We start from the raw sequence: 22,529 nt of genomic DNA, 5'->3' as shown, positions 1-22,529 counted from the left end.
AATTTAATCTTTAAATAATTAAACATAAAAAATAAATATTAATTCCTCGAGCACGGGATCGGTCTCCGTCGACTCCGATCTCTCCTTATCGTAAATTGTGTTCAGCGGCTTCGCAACCAACCCCAGCATCGCCGAAGCATGCTCCGCCAGTTCTCCGTCCTTCCGCCGCCGCCGCTGCCCTCTCGCTCTCCTCCGCTCCGCCCCGTTCCTCGGCTCCTGCTCCCCTCCGATGGCTGCTCGTTGAACCTCCTCCACTCTCGCCGCCGCCGCCGCCGCCGCCGCCCGCTTGTGATTGTCCTCCGTTCCGGTGGCGGCGACCGGTGGAAGCTCACCGATCTCGATCCAAGTACGTGGTCCTCTTCGGAACCCTAAAGTCGACGCTTCGTTTCGGGTTTGCTGATCTGTTCTTTCGGTTTGCTTCTTGATAGATGCGGTGCAGGATAGGCTCCGATCGTGGCTTCTCAAAGCGCGGACGCTGCTCACCGAGGTAGCGACGCCCATCGTGAAGCCCGGGCAGGGGCGGAAGCCTGCCACCGCGCGGGAGCTGGAGAACATGGCCGTCGAGGAGGAGGTCTTCGTGGCCTCTGAGATGACAGTGGATCGGAGGACGACGAACGGCTTTCTTTCGTTCGCCGCCGTCGTCTCCATCGAACAATTCGCTAGGTGAGCCGGAAGCCTTCAGCTTGATCTTTCAAGATGTTGATGTGGTGTCCTGGTGGTGGTGGTTTTTAGGTCTCATCGCTGAATTATGCTCTGATTTGTGCAAGGTTTGGTACAGGATGAACGGTCTGACGGGGCGGAAGATGCAGAAGATATTTGAAGCGCTCGCCCCGGAGACCATTCGGACTGATGCTAGGAGCCTGGTGGAGTATTGCTGCTTTAGGTACCTCTCGAGAGACAGCTCTGATATCCACCCTAGCTTAAAGGTCTGTGGGTATATAGTCCTCTCCCTCCTTGGAATGATTGGGTGAATTAAAATCGACTTCTTTTCTTAAGCTTTACCGTTCCCTTTAATAGTTTATAGTAGCTTATTAGTCTAATGCCCAGACTGAACTGGCTAATATTTATAAATGGTCATTTTCCTACCGAAACAGAACCAGCTTCTTTTTGAAGGCATTGGTTGACATTAATCACCATTTCAGGAGTTCTCTAATGTTTCTGGCAACAGTTTTTTAGCTGTTATCCAACTTTGTGTCTATTATTCATGTTAGTTACTTTTCAAATCTTGATTGGTGAACTGCAGGAGCATGCATTTCAGAGGCTTATTTTTGTGACTATGCTCGCTTGGGAGCAGCCATATACCAGGGATGGCGGATCACAATTTTTGCAGGATACTTCTTCTTTTCAGGTTTGTTTTGTCAACTACTGCATGTTTAAATCATTTCTTTAAATCTTTCTGACATGCAAAATGCTGGGTAATTGCAGCATCTGAGCACCAGTAGACTTGCTCAAAACCTGCTTCCTTAGTAGCAAGAAACAACTCTTTTATTATTTAACCGTAAGAAAGTCCTACCTGTGGAAATGGAGGATCATCATATATTATTACTTTGCTTCTTTGTTATATCACCTAAATTTCTAATGGTCAACATTGTTGTATTGCTTCTTTAACTTAAAATTATCTAACTAAATTCTTCCTCAATCCTGTATGTTTTCACATTTGATTAGCCTAACACTTTCATGAATACTAATTTTGGCCTTAAACAAGTCCATTTGAAAAATCAAAACAAGAATTACTTACTATAAGGTCTGCTGTTCATAAGATGAATGAAGTAGTTTTGCCGTCTGATAAACAATGTAGTATCATCCTTGCCTTTGGTAAAATTATTTAAAATAAGAAAGGAACTAAGCCTTTCATACCAAGCTCTAGGAGCTTGTTTCAAGCCATAGAGAGCCTTAGTCAATTTGAATACATGATTAGGAAGAAGAGAATTTTCAAATCCGGGAGGTTGTTCGACATATACTTCTTCGGAAATAAAACCATTCAAGAAGGCACTTTCGACATCCATTTGAAATAGTTTAAAATTATTACTACTAGCATAGGCAAGGAGCATCCTAATGGCTTCTAATCTTGCCACAGGAGCGAAGGTTTCTTCGTAGTCGATACCTTCTTCTTGGTTGAAATCTTTGACCACTAATCTAGCCTTGTTTCTAACCACAATACCATTTTCATCTTGCTTGTTTCTAAAGACCCATTTAGTACCAATGACTAAATGGTCACTAGATCTAGGAACAAGCTTCCATACTTTATTCCTCTCAAATTGATTCAATTCCTCTTGCATTGCAATAACCCAAAAATAATCTTTTAAGGCCTCGTTAATGCATTTAGGTTCGATTTGAGAAAGGAAGGCGGTGTTAGCACAAAAATTCTTGAAAGAAGAACGGGTTTGAACCCCTTTTGATATATCTCCTATAATTAGCTCCTTTGGATGAGCATCTATATACTTCCATTCCTTGGGTAAGGAAATTTCGGAAGAAGGTGCATCCAAGTTGCTATTTTGAGGAGGGGGTTCATTTAAATTCAAATTATCAAAACCAAGATCATCATCAAAATCATTTTTCTTTAAATCAGAAATTTCATTAAAAACTACATGAATAGATTCTTTTATTACTAAGGTTCTTTTGTTAAAAACCCGAAAAGCCTTAGAAACGGAAGAGTAACCAAGAAAGATGCCTTCATCGGATTTAGCATAAAATTTTCCTAAGGCATCCCTTTCATTCAAAATAAAGCATTTACAACCGAAAACTTTAAAATAGGAAACATTTAGTTTTTTGTTATTCCATAATTCATAGGGAGTTTTTGATAGGGACGGTCTTATTAGAACCCTATTCATGATGTAGCAAGCCATATTTAAAAATGACCAAGGCAACAGAGAAGTCCTTTTTTAATGTACTCTATATTGCTTTTAATTTATTAATTCAAATGTTTGGTCTGATGTTTGCTTATACAATAAAGGGCTGAATGATCCATCCTTCTTAACAAAGGCCGGATTCCTCGCTTCAGTTCACAAACTGTATATTCCTTTGTATGTCCTTCAATACAATTCATTTTCAATTTTGCGGCCGAAATGAAATTTGATAGAAAAGGATGCATGTATATTTTGTAACCTTTTCCTTTAGGTCTTCAGGATGGTATCACACTCAAGGAAATCATGCAAATTTTTTAACTAGTAATTAGATTTGAGTTTTTACAATTTTCTTACATTTAATTCATAGGATTGGGATTGGCCAAAACAAAGAGCAGAAACTTGTAAAGAAAGATGAAAGGTTAGATATGGTAGAGTTAATTATAAACGTAGTAAAATACTTATTTAATGCATCGTTCATTTATAATAAAATACTTATTCAACACATTCTTATTTAATACATTGTTCTCAACTGATCTTTCTTTCTGAATTATCTTGTGGAAAAAATTTCTATTTTCATGCTTGTCATTCAGTGTATGCTGGGATATAGCTTGAGCTGAGTTTTGCTAAAAGTTTGTGTGTATGCTGGAATATCAACTAGATTATCAGCATTTTTATGATACTTTTGCAATAAGTTTATTTAGAAAATTGTGTACAAATTTGTTGTTTTTTTATTCTCTAGAACCCTGGATAAGAAATCCCTCTCTTTGCGTATGTCACAGGATTGCAATGTTTATAAAAGCGCTAGGTGTGTGCCTAGGCACCTGCTCAAGCGAAGCGAGACACTCCAAAATATTAAAATTTTAAAAATATATATTACAATTGATAAATATGATCATAAGATAAAAATGCTACATCAAATTGAAATTATACAAAGTACTAAATTATCTATGCAATGTATTTATATTAATGTGATATATGTGGCTAAACATAAATATGCTAAACAAGTTTAATTGATGGAAACCTATGCTAAAAGATTTCTAACCAATGCTAAATAGTTCTAAAGAGTGGATCAATATGATGCTAAATAGTTCTAAAAAGAGAACTGAGAAGAGGTCTAACCAGTGACTATAAAAGAAGGTGGGGAAGGAGAGGGCAGCGGAGGAAGCTGCGGACAAATGAGGCGGCAACAGATGAAGGTGGCAGTGGCAAATGAAACTACAGACTAAGGCAGCGGTGTCGGATGGAGCTACGAACAAAGGTGACGGCGGCGGATGTAGGGTTTCACTTCGAAGACAAACTGCATCGTGCGCGTGCGCTTGGGGGTGGGTGGAGAGGGGGAGGGGGGGGACAAGTTTTGAGTTAGGGCACATTAGTTGGTTCTATTGAACCAACTTACTGGCTCAATCAAACCAGGCACGAACCCTGACTTATCTTCACTGGGGCACTCGTCCAAGGCACTTGATGTCTCGACGATGCTTCATCGAAATGCCTCACTCAGAGGTTTTGCAAGGTGCTTGGGCAAGCCATGGATTACTTACCAGCAGCCTTGCTTCTCTGTCCTCTCCTTTTTTGTTCCCTCTCTTTCTTCCTCTTCCTCTATCTTTTCTTCCCCAAAGCCATCACATCCAGAGGCAGCAACAACAATAGTGTCTGCAGAAATGACAAGTTCAATGATTCATCGGCATACAATAAGTTTTCCCATCCTTGTCGTCTTCTCCCATGATGCATACATGTGTATGATGCGTACATGTGTAAGCCGTTGACAGTGGCACTTTCTATTCTGGTCCATCCTTGTCCATGTTACCCCTCCCTTCCAGCAGATTGCCAACACAATGAATTGGCTAGAAATCCAGCTATGGGATGATAAGAAACAATATATTATTAGTCATGCTAATATAATTAGTCTTATATATTGTTCATGCTAAAATTTATTTATGATAGGAAACTTGCAAAAGACAGATCTGTGGATAATTCATGCATGACCATTGGGGCTACTGGATTATATATGAGGAAATTTTGGATGGATGTTTAGCAAGTTGAAATTTTAACTTGGTCTACTGTAAATTTAGACATGAAAATTTGTTCAGCTGAAATATTTTCAAGTCAAGAATCAATCTTCTCTCTAAAGATTGGTAATTTTTAAATAGGGCCAATTAGTTGGAGAAGATGCTTTTGTTCGAATAGCTCCAGCTGTTGCAGGTGTGTCTGATGTATCAACAGCACATTCTCTCTTTAAGGCTCTGGCTGGAGATGAACAAGGGATTTCTTTGAGCTTGTGGACTACATACCTTGCCGAACTTCTGAAGTAAGTTTGGCCCCAGTTATTTGTGCTTTACATTTGTTTACGACTACATGCTTTGTCCCTTGTTTTCTTTAGATGTTTATTATTCTTTGCAATGAATGTTTATGAAGTAGACAATTAATTGTTCTCATTGCTGGTTGAAACTTATATCCTTTTATCTTCATGTTTCACTTGATCTGAAATTGGGGTTCATACATTTGCAATTCTTTCTTGTTTGAAAACTTGCTCACAACTTGTTTTTGGTATAGGGTACATCAGGGAAGACAATCATATGAAAATGGAGATTTCGTGTTGCCATATGAGCAACTTCTATGCATAGGTTCAAGCAGGAAGCGGCCTGTCTTAAAATGGGAGAATAACATTGCATGGCCTGGAAATTTGACTTTGACAAATAAAGCGTTATATTTTGAGGTAAAACAGCTATTATGTCTTGATGAATTCATCAATTCAATACATTCTTTCTCTGCCTCTCCTGCCTGAAGGTTTTCCTGTGCTGATCCTGTTTTTTTTTTCTTCATTGGAAAGCTTGTGTGAAATTGCATCATGCTGCTGTATCTTTGGATTTTATTACCATAATAAAAGCTTGTGAAAAGATTCAACTCTTAAGTATGTGTGTTATGATTTATATACAGGTAATTAAACATACAACTAAGGAGAAGGAAATAACTTAAGCTTGTAGCATATGTCCATTTGATAATATATTACTGTAATTTGGTGTGGCATGACATCAACTTTGTGAACTAGAAAGGTGAATTCTCACAGGGATAAAACACAAAAAGATAAAAAAAAAAGTCTATAGTTTCCTTCTTAAATAAAAATCACTAAGTTTTGATGCCTCATCTCATACCCTAAGGGCAAGTCATAACATTATGGAACTCTATGTATTCCTTTAATATCACCATTAACTAAATACATGATTTATTTTTTGGATAATGGGGAACAGCATTATTTGCCTACATATAGAAGATAGCATGCATCATATACATGACAAGCATGATCAGAAGGTGAAGCTCTGTTGCGAATGTGAAGTTTGACCAAAAGGCTCTGCTTTAATCCACAGCAAACTTTATGCTAGATCTTATAGGAACATTTAGTTTTCTGACTTAATTATACTGAGTATGCCAATATTTAAATCTGTTTGTGATCGTAATATCTGTTGATTTTCTGCTTTCTCTCCATGTTGATCCTTACTAATGGATCAATTTTTCTAAATATTGTTCTCTATCTTCTTTTCCAATGGTAATTGCTGTTACGTTATCTCATCCATTTCTGTCTAATGACTTATTCTTAATTTACTGTGATTAATGAGCTATTTTCCTGTTATATCACTATTATATTGATGTTGTAATATGCTTGGCTATGGTTCAGAGTGCTTCTTTTAAATAACTTCGGTAATTATGAAAAATTGTCCAAGTGTTCATAATCCAGTGTTTCTGTTGCCATCGATGAACTTACTGCTAATCATTATTAGAAAAGATCATAACTATGAAATTCATTAGCACAATTTGGATAAATAAACCAATACTCCTAATGATGATTATGCCTTTGATTTCTGCTTAGATAAGTAACATGGAGTAAGAATCATCATATACGGTTACCACTATTTATTGTTACTATTGTGCAGACACATGGTCTGGGCAGGACAATTAAACAAAAAAATGATCCAACACCAACAAAAGGCTAAGAAGCGCTCTGTGGTTATATCTAGCATTTCTATCGATTTTGAACAAAAACATAGAAATATAAAATACCATCAAAGGTGCATCTCCAGTAAAAATAAGAAAGTAAAGAAAGATAGAAATAGAAGAGCTTTTACCTGCCATTGGCCTCCTCCCTGACGGTTCTCAAGTGGTTAACTGCTCAGTGGGTAGCTGGTCCTTGACAGCTGCAAGGATAAGCAGGATGAAGCATGTCTACTCAATATGTATGCTTCATATCGAGAAGGGGGCTTTGTTGGAAATTTGGAACTCTTGCTGATTAAGGATTGTAGGTGGTTCCAATTTCCAATACACGATTTAGATCAAGAATTGCTGAAGCATTTATCTTATATGCCAGACTCCTCAATGCTTACATGGGTGACATTAGGCTGCATGTAGTAACCAAGTTTTCCTTACAAGTTAAGATAAACTTTTATGTATAAACTACAATTGAGGTGCAGTTTCTTATTTCAACTCTTTTGATTGTGCAAGCCTTGTGTACCCCAGTAGTCTTTTTATTCATCAAACATCTAATAGCTCAGATATCTTGAATTTAACAACCTTAACGTTAGCATACATAATGTTATTTTCTCACTTGTCATTTCATCCAGTTAATTTCCTATAAAGATATTAGCCCAACTGTTTTCCCCATTGCATTGATATTGGCAGGCCATTGGACTGACAGGTACTAAAAAGTCAGTGAGACTGGATCTCACATGTCATGGTTCACGGATTGAGAAAACAAAAGTTGGACCATTTGCATCCAAACTTTTTGATTCTGCTGTATCTGTTTCTTCCGGTTTGAAGTGAGTATGCTTTTCTATGCTTATGCATCTTTAATTCTTTATCCACCAAGCATCTCATATGCAACTGTATATGGATCATACATTAAGGTAATCATAAGCATAAGACCGCACTTTATGAGTTGAAAATGGTGCAGAGACTTATACTGCATGAATATGCAAGATCCTGTAAGTTGAGGAATGTAGTATAGATATTTGTGTTAGTTTTGCATTGAAGTCTGGTTCTGGTGTGGATGATAATGAATATGAATGAACATAATCAATAATATGATTTTCACAATTCTCAATTATCATATAACTAAATCTTTGTTTCTACAGTGAATCATTGGCTTGATTCCTTAGAGGTTGTGCTATAGTTTTCCTTGTTTATAGTAATTCTTTTCCTCATTAGAAATGAGAAGGTTAGGGGGTGGTCCATGTGGATATTTCCCACCCTTTGGGAGCTGTTGCGTATCACATTTATTCAAGATTCATTTGAGAGCTTGTAATTTATGATATTCCAATTTGTTCTTATTTTTTAAATGGATCCTGTAATATACAGTAATTGCATTATTGTACAAGTACCAGATATTTTTGTGGATCTGACACTCCCTGTTATTGATCAGCTCTGAAACTTGGATCCTGGAATTTGTTGATTTTGGTGGTGAAATGAGACGAGATGTTTGGCATGCTTTTATACGTGAGATTATTTCGTTATATGAGTTTCTACGTGAATATGGACCAGATGATGATGATCCATCAATCCATGATGTATATGGTGCTCATAAAGGAAAGAGAAGAGCTATTAGAAGTGCAGCAAACAATATTGCAAGGCTACAATGCCTTCAGTTCATTAGGAAATTGTCAGAGGATCCAGCTAAACTGGTTCAATTCTCATATTTACGGAATATACCTTATGGTGATGTTGTTTTCCAAACTTTAGCTGTAAGTTTTTGGGGTGGGCCACTTGTAACAAAATTTAAGCATACAAATAATCTACCAGTTCAGCGGATGAAATCTGTTGAAGACCTTTCTGGTAGCAATGTTCACTTGATTGACATAGATGGTAGTGTGTACTTGCGGAAGTGGATGAAATCTCCAAGTTGGTCATCTAGCTCATCAGTCACCTTCTGGAAGAATTCTTTGGTTAAACATGGGATTGTATTGGCTAAAAACCTAGTTGTAGCTGATTTGAGTCTCGTAGAAAGGGCAGCATTGACATGCAAAGAGAAGAGCCGAATAGTGGAGAAGACTCAAGCAACAATTGATGCTGCTATGATTAAAGGAATCCCAAGCAATATTGATCTTTTCAAGGTATTAGTTTCTCACTCCACAAACTCCTTAGTGGTGTTATTGATAGACCACTTGCTGCATACTGTGCTGGCTAAACTTTTATCATGCACTATATGCTATGTTGCAAAATTACGGGCATGGAGAAACTTAAGTGAGCATGTATAATTTATGTGACGATCAGAATTTCATCTTATCCTGAAGATGTACCAAATACATTAAGAGATTCTGTAGTAATGTATTTTAAAATACTTAATTTCATCTAGTAGCTCGTATCTAACAAGTATTATCTCCAAATCTTGATTGATGCCCAAGTAAATACTGCATATTAAAGTAGCATACATTACATATCATTCACATTTGTTTTGCTTTTTCAATTTATTTTACAATCTTGTAGTTTCTTTTATTTTCTCCAAAGTTCTTTAGTCTAATCACAGTTAACATTGGTAGATGAACCATGTAAGCTAGTTGAGATTACATAACTTGGCTAGTTAGTATTATGTCCTGTTAGTAATAAACATAATTTTTAGAATTGTCGTGACAACCAAGCTTTGGGTCACTCTGTTACTGGTTGGACCACTGGGTTACTTGGTCAGACCACTTGCTTATTAAATATATCTATAAAAACTATTTTTAATTTTTTAATTTTTAAATTTTTCTCCTTTCTTCTTCTTTTCTCCTCATCTCTTTTCCCTTCTTCCTTCCTATACTCCATGCTCTTTTTCTTCTCCTTCCTTATCTGTCTCTCTCCTCCCCCTCCACCGCCCCCCCAAACCACCACCCCTACCCCTCTTCTTCTTTTTTTCCCTTCCCTTTCTCCTTTCCTCCTCTTTTTTTTTTTTTTCTTATTTCTACTCTTCTCCTCCTCTTGTGCATGAGAACAAGACATCCATGGGAGACCGTTCAGGCTGATTACTCAATTTGTTAACTAATGGTGATCAGTGAATGCAATTTCATCTGGACTGGTACATGCTGGCCAGTATTTACTGGTCCAGACCTAAACCGACATACAAACCATCCTAATTCTAGGTGGTCCAGGCCTGGACCAGGTGGTAAGCCCTTTTTCTATTCTTTTTAACCCTATGCATGTGGACTTGCATCTCGTATGCTGCTCGCCGTCCTTGACCTATTGGTGGCACTCCTCTCCTATTCATCCTTTATCGCTGCCTCCTCATCTTCCTCCATCACTGCCACTACCTCCTCTCATCATCCAGCACCTCCTCCTACCTACCTCTTCTTCTTTGCCACCACCTCCCTCTTCTTTGTAGCCTCCTCTCCTTTTTACTTAGTGCTGAAATTGTACTCGTTAATGGTGATATTATTTAAATACTGCTAATTTAATTTAATTTGATTTAAAGAACAAGGGTATTATTGACTTTGGAGTATATTAAAATCTAGCCAGTTTTGCCAGTTCATTAAAGATGCATATTGTGTAACTCTCATACATTTCAATTTTTCAGAAACTTCTACTTATGATCCTAGGGCACTACTGTGAGAAGTTGTCCAGAACCTCAGTGACCAATTGATACACCCACTTCCATGACATTTTCTTGCAGAGTATCACTTCCATGTATCTGCACCCACCATTTTTCTCACCAATGCCTACTTGAGGTTAACCATGTTGATAAAGGATTACATACCTGATGTTTCCCGTTGATAACTATGTTGATAAAGTTGTCCAGAACCTCAGTGACCAATTGATACACCCACTTCCATGACATTTTCTTGCAGAGTATCACTTCCATGTATCTGCACCCACCATTTTTCTCACCAATGCCTACTTGAGGTTAACCATGTTGATAACCATGTTGATAAAGTATTACATACTTGAGGTTAACCATATTGTGTAACTCTCATACATTTCAATTTTTCAGAAACTTCTACTTATGATCCTAGGGCACTACTGTGAGAAGTTGTCCAGAACCTCAGTGACCAATTGATACACCCACTTCCATGACATTTTCTTGCAGAGCATCACTTCCATGTATCTGCACCCACCATTTTTCTCACCAATGCCTACTTGAGGTTAACCATGTTGATAAAGTATTACATACCTGATGTTTCCTCTTATGGTTTATTTGTTGCTTCTGTCAATTGTCATTCAGTTGTGTTTTCTCTTCCATTCTCTGTTATCATCATACTCCAATAACATGGGAAATAAATTGTTAAGCTGACTACAACAACTTTGTTGAAGTTAAAATATGTCACTTATTTCCTATGTTGTATGCTTCTTTTAGTTGAATAACTTGTTCCATTTTTCTGGATCCTCAGGAGCTAATGCTTCCTTTGGTAGTCGTTGCCCAGAAATTTGACAAACTTAGGCGTTGGGAGAAGCCACGTGTGACTATATCTTTCCTTGTTTTTGCCTATACCATCATTTTCACGTAAGCGTTGTCAGTTTCATTTATTCTGAATGCTTGGAAATATATGTTGTTTTTGCTGCTGAATGTTTACTGATAGGATCACCAAAAAAACAAGTTCTGCTTGAGTGCAAGCCCAGGCTGTCTCTGAACATGCCTTCCTATGCATAGGCATTTTAATTGTCTTTAGTATAGTTTACCTGTAAATTCCTACAGCAAAAAGTTTGGGCAAATCATCTATATGCTTTCAATTTCTATTACTTTTTTCTTTGTGAATGCTTTTGTCAGCATCTTGATCTTTTTGCACTCTGATATTTCTGTCCTTCCCTAAATGGTGGTCTAGTGCAGGATCCGATCAATGCCAGATCTAGGGAAGTTGAACATGTCCAAGCTTACCTCTCAGGCAGGGAAGCTACTTCTATGAATTGAACATTAGCATTCATATCGTAAAATAGCGACCTTATCTGATGCCAAAGCTTGCCCTCCTGTCGTGTTTTAATCACATGATTTGTGCACTGTAGCATACACAATATGTTGAGAAGAATGCAGTTTGTTTGTTTCTTTTTCTTTGGCTTTTTTTTGTTGCCATTGATTAATTAATGTTAATAAAGATTGTAAGTAATTCCACTCTAAGAAATGTTTCAACTTGTTTCTTTTTAAAAATTATATCAACATTTACTGGCACAATTCAAGGTATATTTTGAATTATTTCCTGTTATATGATTCACTAATATGTTTGGGAAGAAGTTTACAATGTCTGATTGCTTGGCCATGTCTGTTGCCCTTCCTTTCAAAAAACTACTCTAATGACCACTTCTGTTGTCCTTCCTTTCAGAAATCTACTCTCATATGTACTCCCAGCAACACTAATAGTTATGGCTACCACCATGCTATTACTGAAGGGTCTCAAAGAACAAGGTCGTTTGGGGAGGTTTTTTGGTAGAGTTGTAATACGTGATCAACCACCCTCAAACACAATCCAGAAGATTATTGCTCTTAAAGAGGCCATGGCATACGTGGAGAATTATCTTCAGAACATAAATGTTATTCTCTTGAAGATTAGAACTATTATGCTATCAGTTCAACCTGAGGTATGCTAAGGCAGCTTTCATTATTTTTCCTAATGTGATTTGAAGAAGCTCTACAGTATTCTTCTTGCACTAGACATGTTTATCGATTTAATTCTAAATTGGGTTCTGGTACTACAAAATTCAAGCTAGTTCAGTAATTTGTGTATTATCTACCATTGAAAACTTCCTATTTAACTGCCACTCATATAACATATCAATGAAGAGCATAGTCAATTAAGAAAAATGCAGTTGTATATATGATGTGTTTGGTATCAATTTTGGTATTTTCTTTTAGGACACATCATATTTGTATTCTTAAATTTAAATTTCTTCATTGTTAATCCATATGCTAACACTAGGTCATCAAACACATGATAGAATTTCTAATGCAGTTTAAAATGTTTGTTTGTTCCTTGCTCCATAAGTTATTTGAGGGAACCAATTTTTCACCTCAAAAACCCTTTCAAGTGCACTTTGCTGAGTATGTAATCAAGTAATTGCTGCAGACAATGTTGACTAAATTTTATGCTTTAATACTTAGCACCACCGCATTTTTTCATTATGTGCATTCATTTTGCCCTAGTTTATATTTTCCAGCTATTTCACTCTTAAAGCATGTAAATCCTGCTTTTTCTTTCTGGCAAGACATTAAATATTTCAAAATCAACATGAAGTTTCAGAGCAAGCTCATCTCATACCACCAATCGAGTACCACAACAGAGATGAACACCAACAAGTGTACCAATGTCAGGAAGAAATCTTAATGGTCCAATAAAAGAAGGCAACAGGAAATGGTAGATAAATTTGCCTGAGTGACATCCCATGAGTATATCCAACTTATAGGTTACAGCACTAGATGGACTGCCCTGTGGATGATCAGAAATCTATGTTTCATAACAGATACTGCTGATGGATTTCAGCATCTTATATGTGATTCGAGTCTTTAGAATACTCCTATGCATCTTAAATACAACTGAACTAGCTACCATCTGCATAATACCTTGAACAAAATTTCATCTTTGAAACCTAAAATGGAGTAGATTTCTTGATACTTCTCAAGCATTTGATCAGCAAATTTGATTTGTTTCTAATGTGTAGAAAACTCCACCTTTCACGCCCAGCTGAATGAACTAATTGCATGTTACCTTAAGCAAATTTTCCATTTTTGAACCTTAAAATTGATAAGATTCTTAATATATTTCTAACACATATCTGCTTAGTGATTGCTACAAAAACTAAATTTTGACATTAATGGATCTATTTGGGTTTCTTGCAGGTAACATTTGAAGTTGCCGTCGTGCTACTTGGTTCCGCAATCAGTCTCCTTGTGATTCCTTTCAAGTATATTCTTGCTTTCATTATCTTTGATCTTTTCACTCGTGAGCTACAATTCCGAAGGGAAATGGTGATGAAATTTGTGAGCTTTCTAAGGGAACGGTGGGCAGGCATCCATGCTGCCCCTGTGGTAGTATTACCATACGAGAGCCCTGAAACCGTCACGGAAGGAGTCAACACAACCGATCCAGATCGCATAAAGTCTGGGAGAATATTAGGAAATGGGAGTGCAGCGAAGTCATAGCATACAGATACATGAAATGTAAAATGAAATACCCTTGTGTGTATATTATAATTAACAGGCATTCATTAAGGATGTGCAAACTTTATTCTGTAAATGCATGCAACTCTTCAATTTTTAAAGATGTATAGAATCATATTTTTTTTTGTCCCTTCCCAGTAGAATGAGGATAAGTTGGTTCTATTTCCATGGGATATTAACGTGCAACATCCTCATGCAGTGGGTATAATTCAAGTTTAAATTCGGTATTGAAACATATAATTCAATATTGGTACGAAATGTCATTTATTTTTAACTTTTTTACATAGTTTATTCAATGATATCAGATGGTATAAGTCAGTATATTGATGAGTTGCAGAAACTGATATCAGGTTGAGATTTAGAACTTTGAATGACATCTATTTCTTCCTCGGTTTCTTCACATTGTCTCCTTGATCAGCACAAGTTTAGATTTTTCGAATTTTTTTATTCAAGATATTCTTTTTAATCATAAACTTTCAGTGCATCAACACAATGTGTTGAATCAAAAATTTTCATTTTATACATTATTGAGATTTACTACCTTAAGTTTTCTTGTAGGAGAACGAATAGATTTGACTCCGTTTTAGAATTCACATTGACACCTGCATCGATAGGAGATAATACTTGATGTTTGGCTCTGGTCCACAGAATTAACTCTGGGTCATAGTCTCTCGACCTATCTATCACATGTTAATAGAATTCCCAACTAAAATAGGAATAGGAAAATAAAAAACATCCTAAGAAGACTCTTGATGCTACTTGACATAGGTCGGTCTCTCTCTCTCCGTTTGAAAGCAACAATGTCAGTCTAATAGTTTGATCCCATAATGAATCGAAACTTCACCCTTTAAATCTAGAGGCAAATGAGCTACTTAAAAAAAAAGTTCCTCTTACCCAATCTTGACCTGATTCTACTATCAACAAAATTAGTGCAACCCTTGGATAGAGCAAAAGGGTCAAACTCATCAAATTCCTAAGGATTAATGTCAATATCTTGGTTACCAAAAGATATGTCGGGAATTGACCCGATAGTGGAAAACATCATCTCTATATCAGGTTGAAGTCCTAACGTTAGAGACCACAAAGATTTGTATTAGATTGGTTATAGACTATCAAAGAAAAAGGTAGAAAAATCATTATAGATGTGTCAAACATTATAATGGTTAAAAAACCTAATAACAAATTGAGAATGTGTGTTACTGATATTGATTTAAATAGTATCTATTTGAAGGATAGTTACCCATTGTCTCGAATAGGCTAGCTAACCGATTCCATATCAGGCTAAATAGTTCAATCTCATGAATACCTTCTTGAAATATAATTACTTGAATGATTTTTAAAGACTAAGAAAACACATTACTCGAATGATTTTTAAAGACCAAGAGAACACATCATTCATCACGAACAAGAAAGTCATGCCCTTTGGATTAAGAATCATTTGTATCGCACGCTAGAGAATTTTGAACATAATATTTAGTTACAAATCAGATGAAATTGTTAGGTTCAAGAGCACTAAGAGGGGGGGTGAATTAGTGCAGCAGAAAACTTTCTGCGATTAAAACGAAACTGCATTCGAATGATAAAAATGATTTCTGTGTGAAAGCCGATTCTAAGATTACTTTAACTTAAGATCAAGCAAGATGATGTTAAAGTCAATCTATGAAGGCAGTTTGCAGTTATGATGTAAACCAGAATATAAGCGCAAACTGAAATACGACGTTCGTACGAAGAAACTGATTTACGTCTAAATGCTGATTCGTAAATCACTTGATTAGGCGAGATGCAGTTTAAGCAAGGGTATAAAGGCAGTTTGCAGTTATGGTAGAAATCAAAACGTAAACGCAATCTGAAATATGATGATCGTACGAAAAAGCAGATTTACGTCTAAACACTGATTTGGAAAGTGCAAGGCTTGAAACCCGATCGTATATGCGCAGAAAGCAGTAAGCTTTAGAGGAGGTTTGCAGTAAAGATAATATGCTCAAAGTAAATGCAAACCGAGATTTAGAGTGGTTCGGTCAATCTTGACCTACTCCACTTTTGGCTTCCTCCACCGACAAGGTCACCGACGTCAACTAGAGGCCTTCCTTCAATAGGCGAAGGCCAACCACCCTTTTACAGTTTCACTCCTTTTGACAGGCTTAGGAGACAACCCTTACAGAATTTTCTCTCCTCTCTTTACAACTCAGAACTTGGAAGAACAGAGGGAGAAGAACTTTTGGCCTTTACAACAATTTTGAGCTCTAAGAATCACAGAAAAGGATCAAGATTTCGGTGTTAGTTCTTGCCCTTTCAGTGCTGAATGGGTGGGGTATTTATAGGCCCCAACCCAGTTCAAATTTGGAGCTCAAAACTGTCAATTCCCGGAATTCCGGGATCAGGCGGTTGCACCTCCTGACTGGAGCGGTTGCACCGCCTGGCAGAGCTCGAAGACTGAGCCTCTGGGCAGTGCCACCTCCTGTCAGGGGCGGTTGCACCTCCTACCAGGGCTCGAAGACCGAGCTCAGGCGGTTGCACCTCCTGACTAAGGCGGTTGCACCGCTTGGCAGAGCTCGAAGACTGAGCTCAAGCGGTGCCACCTCCTATCAGGGGAGGTTTCACCGCCCAGTCTTGCTCGGAGACTGAGCCCAGGCGGTGCCACCTCCTGGCTGGGGCGGTTGCACTGCCCAGTCTCACTCGGAGACTTAGCCTAGGCGGTGCTACCTCCTGGCCTGGGCGGTTGCACCTCCCACAGCAATCAGGGTCCGAATGGGTTGATCCATTCGGCCCAATTTGGGTTTTTTAGGGGCCCAATTGCCCCAAGATTAAGTTAATGGGATCACCTCCCATTTCCAACTTAATCATTGTGCTAACTACGATATTTTCTAAGACGTTTACTACAACTTGCTCCGGTGCGTCAATCGCTTCTTCCGACGAGCTTCCCGCGAACTTCCGTCGATCATCCGATGAACCCTCGGTGATGCTCCTGCAGACTTCCGGCAAACTCCTGGACTTGCGACGATCCACTTGGCGAGTTTCGACGAGCTTCTTTGGCAAGTTTATGGACTTCTCGGATTTGTTCCCGCAGAACCTCCGACGACTGTCCGAACTTCCGTCGAACTCTCGAACTCCCAACGTGATCATTGTCTTGACTCCGGCGCAACTCCTACTGCATGTCTTACTTTCATCGTAGTTAATCCTACACATGTAAACAAAACTTTGATCGAGACAATTAATCCTAAGCAATTAACCAAGTTGTCCAGCATGTCATTGGTCCCTCGACGCTTCGTCCGATTCTTCGGCGCATCGTCCTTTCTTGCGGCCTATTGCCCAATCAGCCAGTTGGCTCCACAACTCCGATATCCTTGGCACAATACCCACTCTTCTTGGCCCGATGCCCGAGTCCACGGCCCGAAGCCTTCTGTCGATACGTCGATCGATCCACCGGCCCGACGTCCAATCTTCTTACATGTTCCTCCGGCACAACATGATTTTCCTGCTTTAATTGTCTCATCCTGACCGAGGCATCCTGCGTCACTCAAAACGCAGATTAAATCATAAACATATATTGAGTAGTTTCATCATCAAAATATGAGATTCAACAATCTCCCCCTTTTTAATGATGACAACCACTTGATGACGGAGTTAAACTTAACTCCCGGAGTTTAAACAAACTCCCCCTATTAATATGCCATATTGATAAAACCTTGAATTCAAACTGAATTCAAGTCATTGCAATATTCATCATGAATACTTACAACACGTCATCATGAACTTATGCATAAACTTATGCATAACATCATACTTCTCCCTCTTTGTCATCAACAAAAAGGAGAAGTACCACAATCAAGCGTTTGTGATATTGGTTCAACTCATTGCATGAAAAACATAATATCATGTTTTATCATCATGCAAGTTTGCTATTATCAAACATGTAAAATTGCGATGTAAGCTTTTGATATCATAACGCAAACATTTCAAGTGTTTATCAATTGTAGCATTTCATCACATGGTAAGATATCAACGCGTAAAATTACGATACAAGTTCTTGATATCTTAACGCATGATGCAAACATGGCATAATGCAAGTTTGGCAATCATAGCATCAATTCATATATTTCTCCCCCTTTGTCATCAACAAAACGGAGAACGATATAAGCAAATTTTAAGCATAAGTGCTTATAATTATTCATGTCATAACTAGGTTCATGTCATTTTCCAACAGTGAGTGATAGGATATCAATTATACAAACATCTCAAGGAAAACATGACATGGAGATAGCTTTGAAAACTTCTTCCTTTTTTATCTGTTATTATCTTTTTGCATGAAGGAGGAAGACTATTCGTGATACATGCTATTTGTGAGTTTACTTCGAGTGAAGTTAGAATCGATGAGAGATTAAATCATGCTTCATTTTTACAAGGATCAAGATATGTATGTGAAATAAATCCTTGCAAGTAAAAACACTTTCATCCATATTCATCAAATTCATTTCTCAAAAAATATTTTTCACATGATATGTGTACGAGAGATGTATTTGCTAGTTGATTACATATGTCAAAAATCAATGATATGAACTAAACTTGATATGACATATGCTTGTTAAGTTCGGAAGGGAGTAAACTTGATATGTTCGGATCAAGAGAATTCGAGAATGAAATTTGACTCTTTCTTGCATTCGGACAAGGTTTTGCTATAGATATTCAATTACAATCATGAAGGTAAAGCATGCTTGTTATCATGGAAGTTTTGTATTCAAGCACATAATTTCCAATATGTAATTGTGTAAAATCAGTATGCCAATCAAGTGATTTGATCATTCAATCAAGAAAGTTCAAAAAATAATTTTAACACGTTCAATCATTAGGACGTATTTTTGCCATAGTTTTTCAAATACAATTATGAAGATAAGGCATGCTCATCATCATGGTAGTACGATGGCAAGTTTACAATTTTAAGACACGCAAGCTAGTAATTTTGAGATGTTCAAGAAAGCAACTCTTGATTCTTGAAATATAAGTTTTGCTATATGTGCAAGTTAACTTTTTGCTTCTGCAAGATATCATTCCTTGGTGATGTTCAATATAGCAAGTTCTACATCATGCAAGCTAGTGAATCTTATAACATTTTAGAACATGCATAATCACCAAAGCATCATAAATTTTAATGATGTGCAAAATTACAAATTTTGCGTGTTTGCATTTGTGCATCTTGAGATTTGTAAGATAGCACTTCTTGGTGATATTCAAGATAGCAATTCCTTTTCTTTTGACAAGTGTAATTATTTTCTTTCTCCTTTTTTTTTTTGAATTATATGAGCTAGCAAATTGGCTTTCAAGCATGTTTTGCTCCCCCTTTGTCATTGTCAAAAAGAAGGGAAAACCATTTACGTTAATTTCTAAATTATGACAAAGGTAAATAGCATTGATGAAAATTCAAGTCTTGAATGTCAAAACAATTATTTTATCATGAATATTTCATCATTGCATGCATCATTATCATCATATATATTTTTAAAACATATAAACTCATTATTATATGATTCCAAATCATCATTCCTATTATTTCAATCATTGTTTCAATCATCTTTATAACTTATCATGCACAATATGTCAAACCATCTAACATGATACAAACATTTATTTTCAATTCATTCAATTTGACAAATCATGATCATGATTTTGATAAAACTCATTTCAAATTTAAATCATCAAAATCATTTTTATGGCTCATAAAATTTATAACATAAATAGATTCATGATTTCATTGATAATATATTTTTCCCCCTTTTTTAAGTGTTTCATCTTAAGTGATCGATTTCATGTAAGCATGCCTTTTCATTTGTGTCAAATGAAAACATGCATCAACGTTTAGGATCGTAAAATGAATTTCATCATAAAACCATCAAGACCAATAAGTCACAAAAAATCATCATGTATAACTTTAAAATCTCATGCATAAAATCATAAATCATGGTATCCAAATATTTAGTGTTTTTATTACATCATTATGCATCATTGAGTATACAATCGTCAGCATGACACTTACACTATTTCATATAACCATGCCTATTTTATTTATGTCAAACATGCATCAGTTTTTAAAGCCACTGTTATTATCATGAAAATCGATAATCCATAATTATCAAGAATCATCATACATAATTTCAAAAATATATACTCATTAATCATAACTTCAAATTAAACATGATTTAATATACTCAAAATCGAGAAATAACAATGGACATCACCATGATACACATTATTACTTCTTAACCATGATTTCATATTTTCAATCAAAATCATTTTGTTTGTTTATCATAAAATATGCAATATTATCATTTTCGAAATTACTAGCATGATCATAATTTTTTTTTAAAAAAACATTAAATTTTCAGGAAAATTAATTCTATACTAAAAAAGAAAATACATTATGAAGAGCATCATGTAATTTCGAAATAAATTAAGGGGGTTTTAATTACCTCATCGTTGAATGTCGTTAAGGCGTAGTTTGCCACCTCGCCTTTCTTGATTTTCTCCTCGTCTTCGGAGGAGCTCGATTCATCCCACTTTATGTTCTTCTTCTTTGGCCTCTTCCTTCGTTCAAGTTTATTGTTTATTTTAGATTTTTGTTTAATAAACTTATTAAGATTTAGTGTTCGAAGTTCAAGTTCATCATTGTCCTCATCACTTGAGTCATCGCTCAAGTGGTATTCATTTGTCCAGAGTTCCAAATCCTTCCTGTTCTTTGGAAGGTGATTTTGTTCATCATGTTCATCATGTGCATTGTGCACCATTTCATATGTCATCAATGAACCAATTAGTTCTTCAAGTGGTAAGTTGTTTAGGTTTTTAGCTTCTTGTATTGCAATTACTTTTGAATCCCACTTCTTAGAAAGAGAACGCAAAATCTTGTTTACGAGTTCAAAATCCGAAAAACATTTTCCAAGAGCTCTTAAACTATTGACGACATCCGTGAAACGAGTGTACATGTCGTTTATAGTCTCGCTTGGTTGCATTCGAAAAAGCTCAAAATCATGCAATAAAATGTTAACTTTCGAGTCTTTGACTCTACTAGTTCCCTCGTGCGTGATTTCAAGTGTTCGCCAAATGTCAAAAGCCGTTTCGCACGTAGAAATCCGATTGAACTCATTTTTGTCCAAAGCGCAAAATAAGGCATTCATAGCCTTTGCGTTTAAAGAAAAATACTTCTTCTCCAAATCCGACCATTCGTTCATCGGTTTAGAGGGAAGTTGAAAACCATTTTCAATGATATTCCATAAATCCAAATTCATAGAAATCAAGAAAACTCTCATTCGAGTTTTCCAATAAGTATAGTCCAATCCGTTAAACAACGGTGGACGAAAAACCGATAAGCCCTCTTGAAAGCCATGAAGAGCCATTTCTCTCGGGTGTAAATCCGAAATGAGAAAAACCGGGCTCTGATACCAATTGTTAGGATCAAGAGCACTAAGAGGGGGGGGTGAATTAGTGCAGCGGAAAACTTTCTGTGATTAAAACGAAACTGCGTTCGAATGATAAAAACAATTTCTGTGTGAAAGCCGATTCTAAGATTACTTTAACTTAAGATCAAGCAAGATGATGTTAAAGTCAATCTATGAAGGCAGTTTGCAGTTATGATGTAAACCAGAATATAAGCGCAAACTGAAATACGACGTTCGTACGAAGAAACTGATTTACATCTAAATGCTGATTCGTGAATCATTTGATTAGGCGAGATGCAGTTTAAGCAAGGGTATAAAGGCAGTTTGCAGTTATGGTAGAAATCAAAACGTAAACGCAATCTGAAATATGATGATCGTACGAAAAAGCAGATTTACGTCTAAACGCTGATTTGGAAAGTGCAAGGCTTGAAACCCGATCGTATATGCGCAGAAAGCAGTAAGCTTCAGAGGAGGTTTGCAGTAAAGATAATATGCTCAAAGTAAATGCAAACCGAGATTTAAAGTGGTTCGGTCAATCTTGACCTACTCCACGTTTGGCTTCCTCCACCGACGAGGTCACTGACGTCAACTAGAGGCCTTCCTTCAATAGGCGAAGGCCAACCACCCTTTTACAGTTTCACTCCTTTTGACGGGCTTAGGAGACAACCCTTACAGAATTTTCTCTCCTCTCTTTACAACTCAGAACTTGGAAGAACAGAGGGAGAAGAACTTTTGTCCTTTACATCAATTTTGAGCTCTAAGAATCACAGAAAAGGATCAAGATTTCGGTGTTAGTTCTTGCCCTTTCAGTGCTGAATAGGTGGGGTATTTATAGGCCCCAACCCAGTTCAAATTTGGAGCTCAAAACTGTCAATTCCCGGAATTCCGGGATCAGGCGGTTGCACCTCCTGACTGGAGCGGTTGCACCGCCTGGCAGAGCTCGAAGACTGAGCCTCTGGGCGGTGCCACCTCCTGTCAGGGGTGGTTGCACCTCCTGCCAGAGCTCGAAGACCGAGCTCAGGCGGTTGCACCTCCTGACTGAGGCGGTTGCACCTCCCACAGTAATCAGGGTCCGAATGGGTTGATCCATTCGGCCCAATTTGGGTTTTTTAGGGGCCCAATTGCCCCAAGATTAAGTTAATGGGATCACCTCTCATTTCC

At 37.2% G+C, this 22,529-nt stretch overlaps 1 protein-coding gene across 2 annotated transcripts; it reads left to right on the top strand.

Annotated features, from left to right (window-relative positions):
- The first annotated feature begins 58 nt into the window (after window positions 1–58).
- On the top strand, window positions 59–14,069 carry LOC135626417 (uncharacterized). Of its 2 annotated transcripts, XM_065131673.1 has the most exons (11): window positions 59–346; window positions 429–663; window positions 779–926; window positions 1,244–1,348; window positions 4,994–5,151; window positions 5,397–5,559; window positions 7,515–7,651; window positions 8,254–8,941; window positions 11,189–11,301; window positions 12,113–12,368; window positions 13,624–14,069. In XM_065131673.1, the coding sequence occupies exons 1-11, from the start codon at window positions 139–141 to the stop codon at window positions 13,924–13,926; spliced, it is 2,514 nt and encodes an 837-aa protein (XP_064987745.1). In that variant the 5' UTR covers window positions 59–138; the 3' UTR covers window positions 13,927–14,069. The 2 variants fall into 2 exon arrangements, with proteins under 2 accessions (XP_064987745.1, XP_064987746.1); XM_065131674.1 differs by lacking the exon at window positions 59–346 and having other exon boundaries at window positions 525–663; window positions 768–926.
- Window positions 14,070–22,529: the final 8,460 nt, after the last annotated feature.

Source organism: Musa acuminata, chromosome BXJ2-11, assembly GCF_036884655.1.
Source record: "Musa acuminata AAA Group cultivar baxijiao chromosome BXJ2-11, Cavendish_Baxijiao_AAA, whole genome shotgun sequence".
Taxonomy (NCBI): domain Eukaryota; kingdom Viridiplantae; phylum Streptophyta; class Magnoliopsida; order Zingiberales; family Musaceae; genus Musa; species Musa acuminata.
This window is presented reverse-complemented; position numbering and strand designations above follow the sequence as displayed.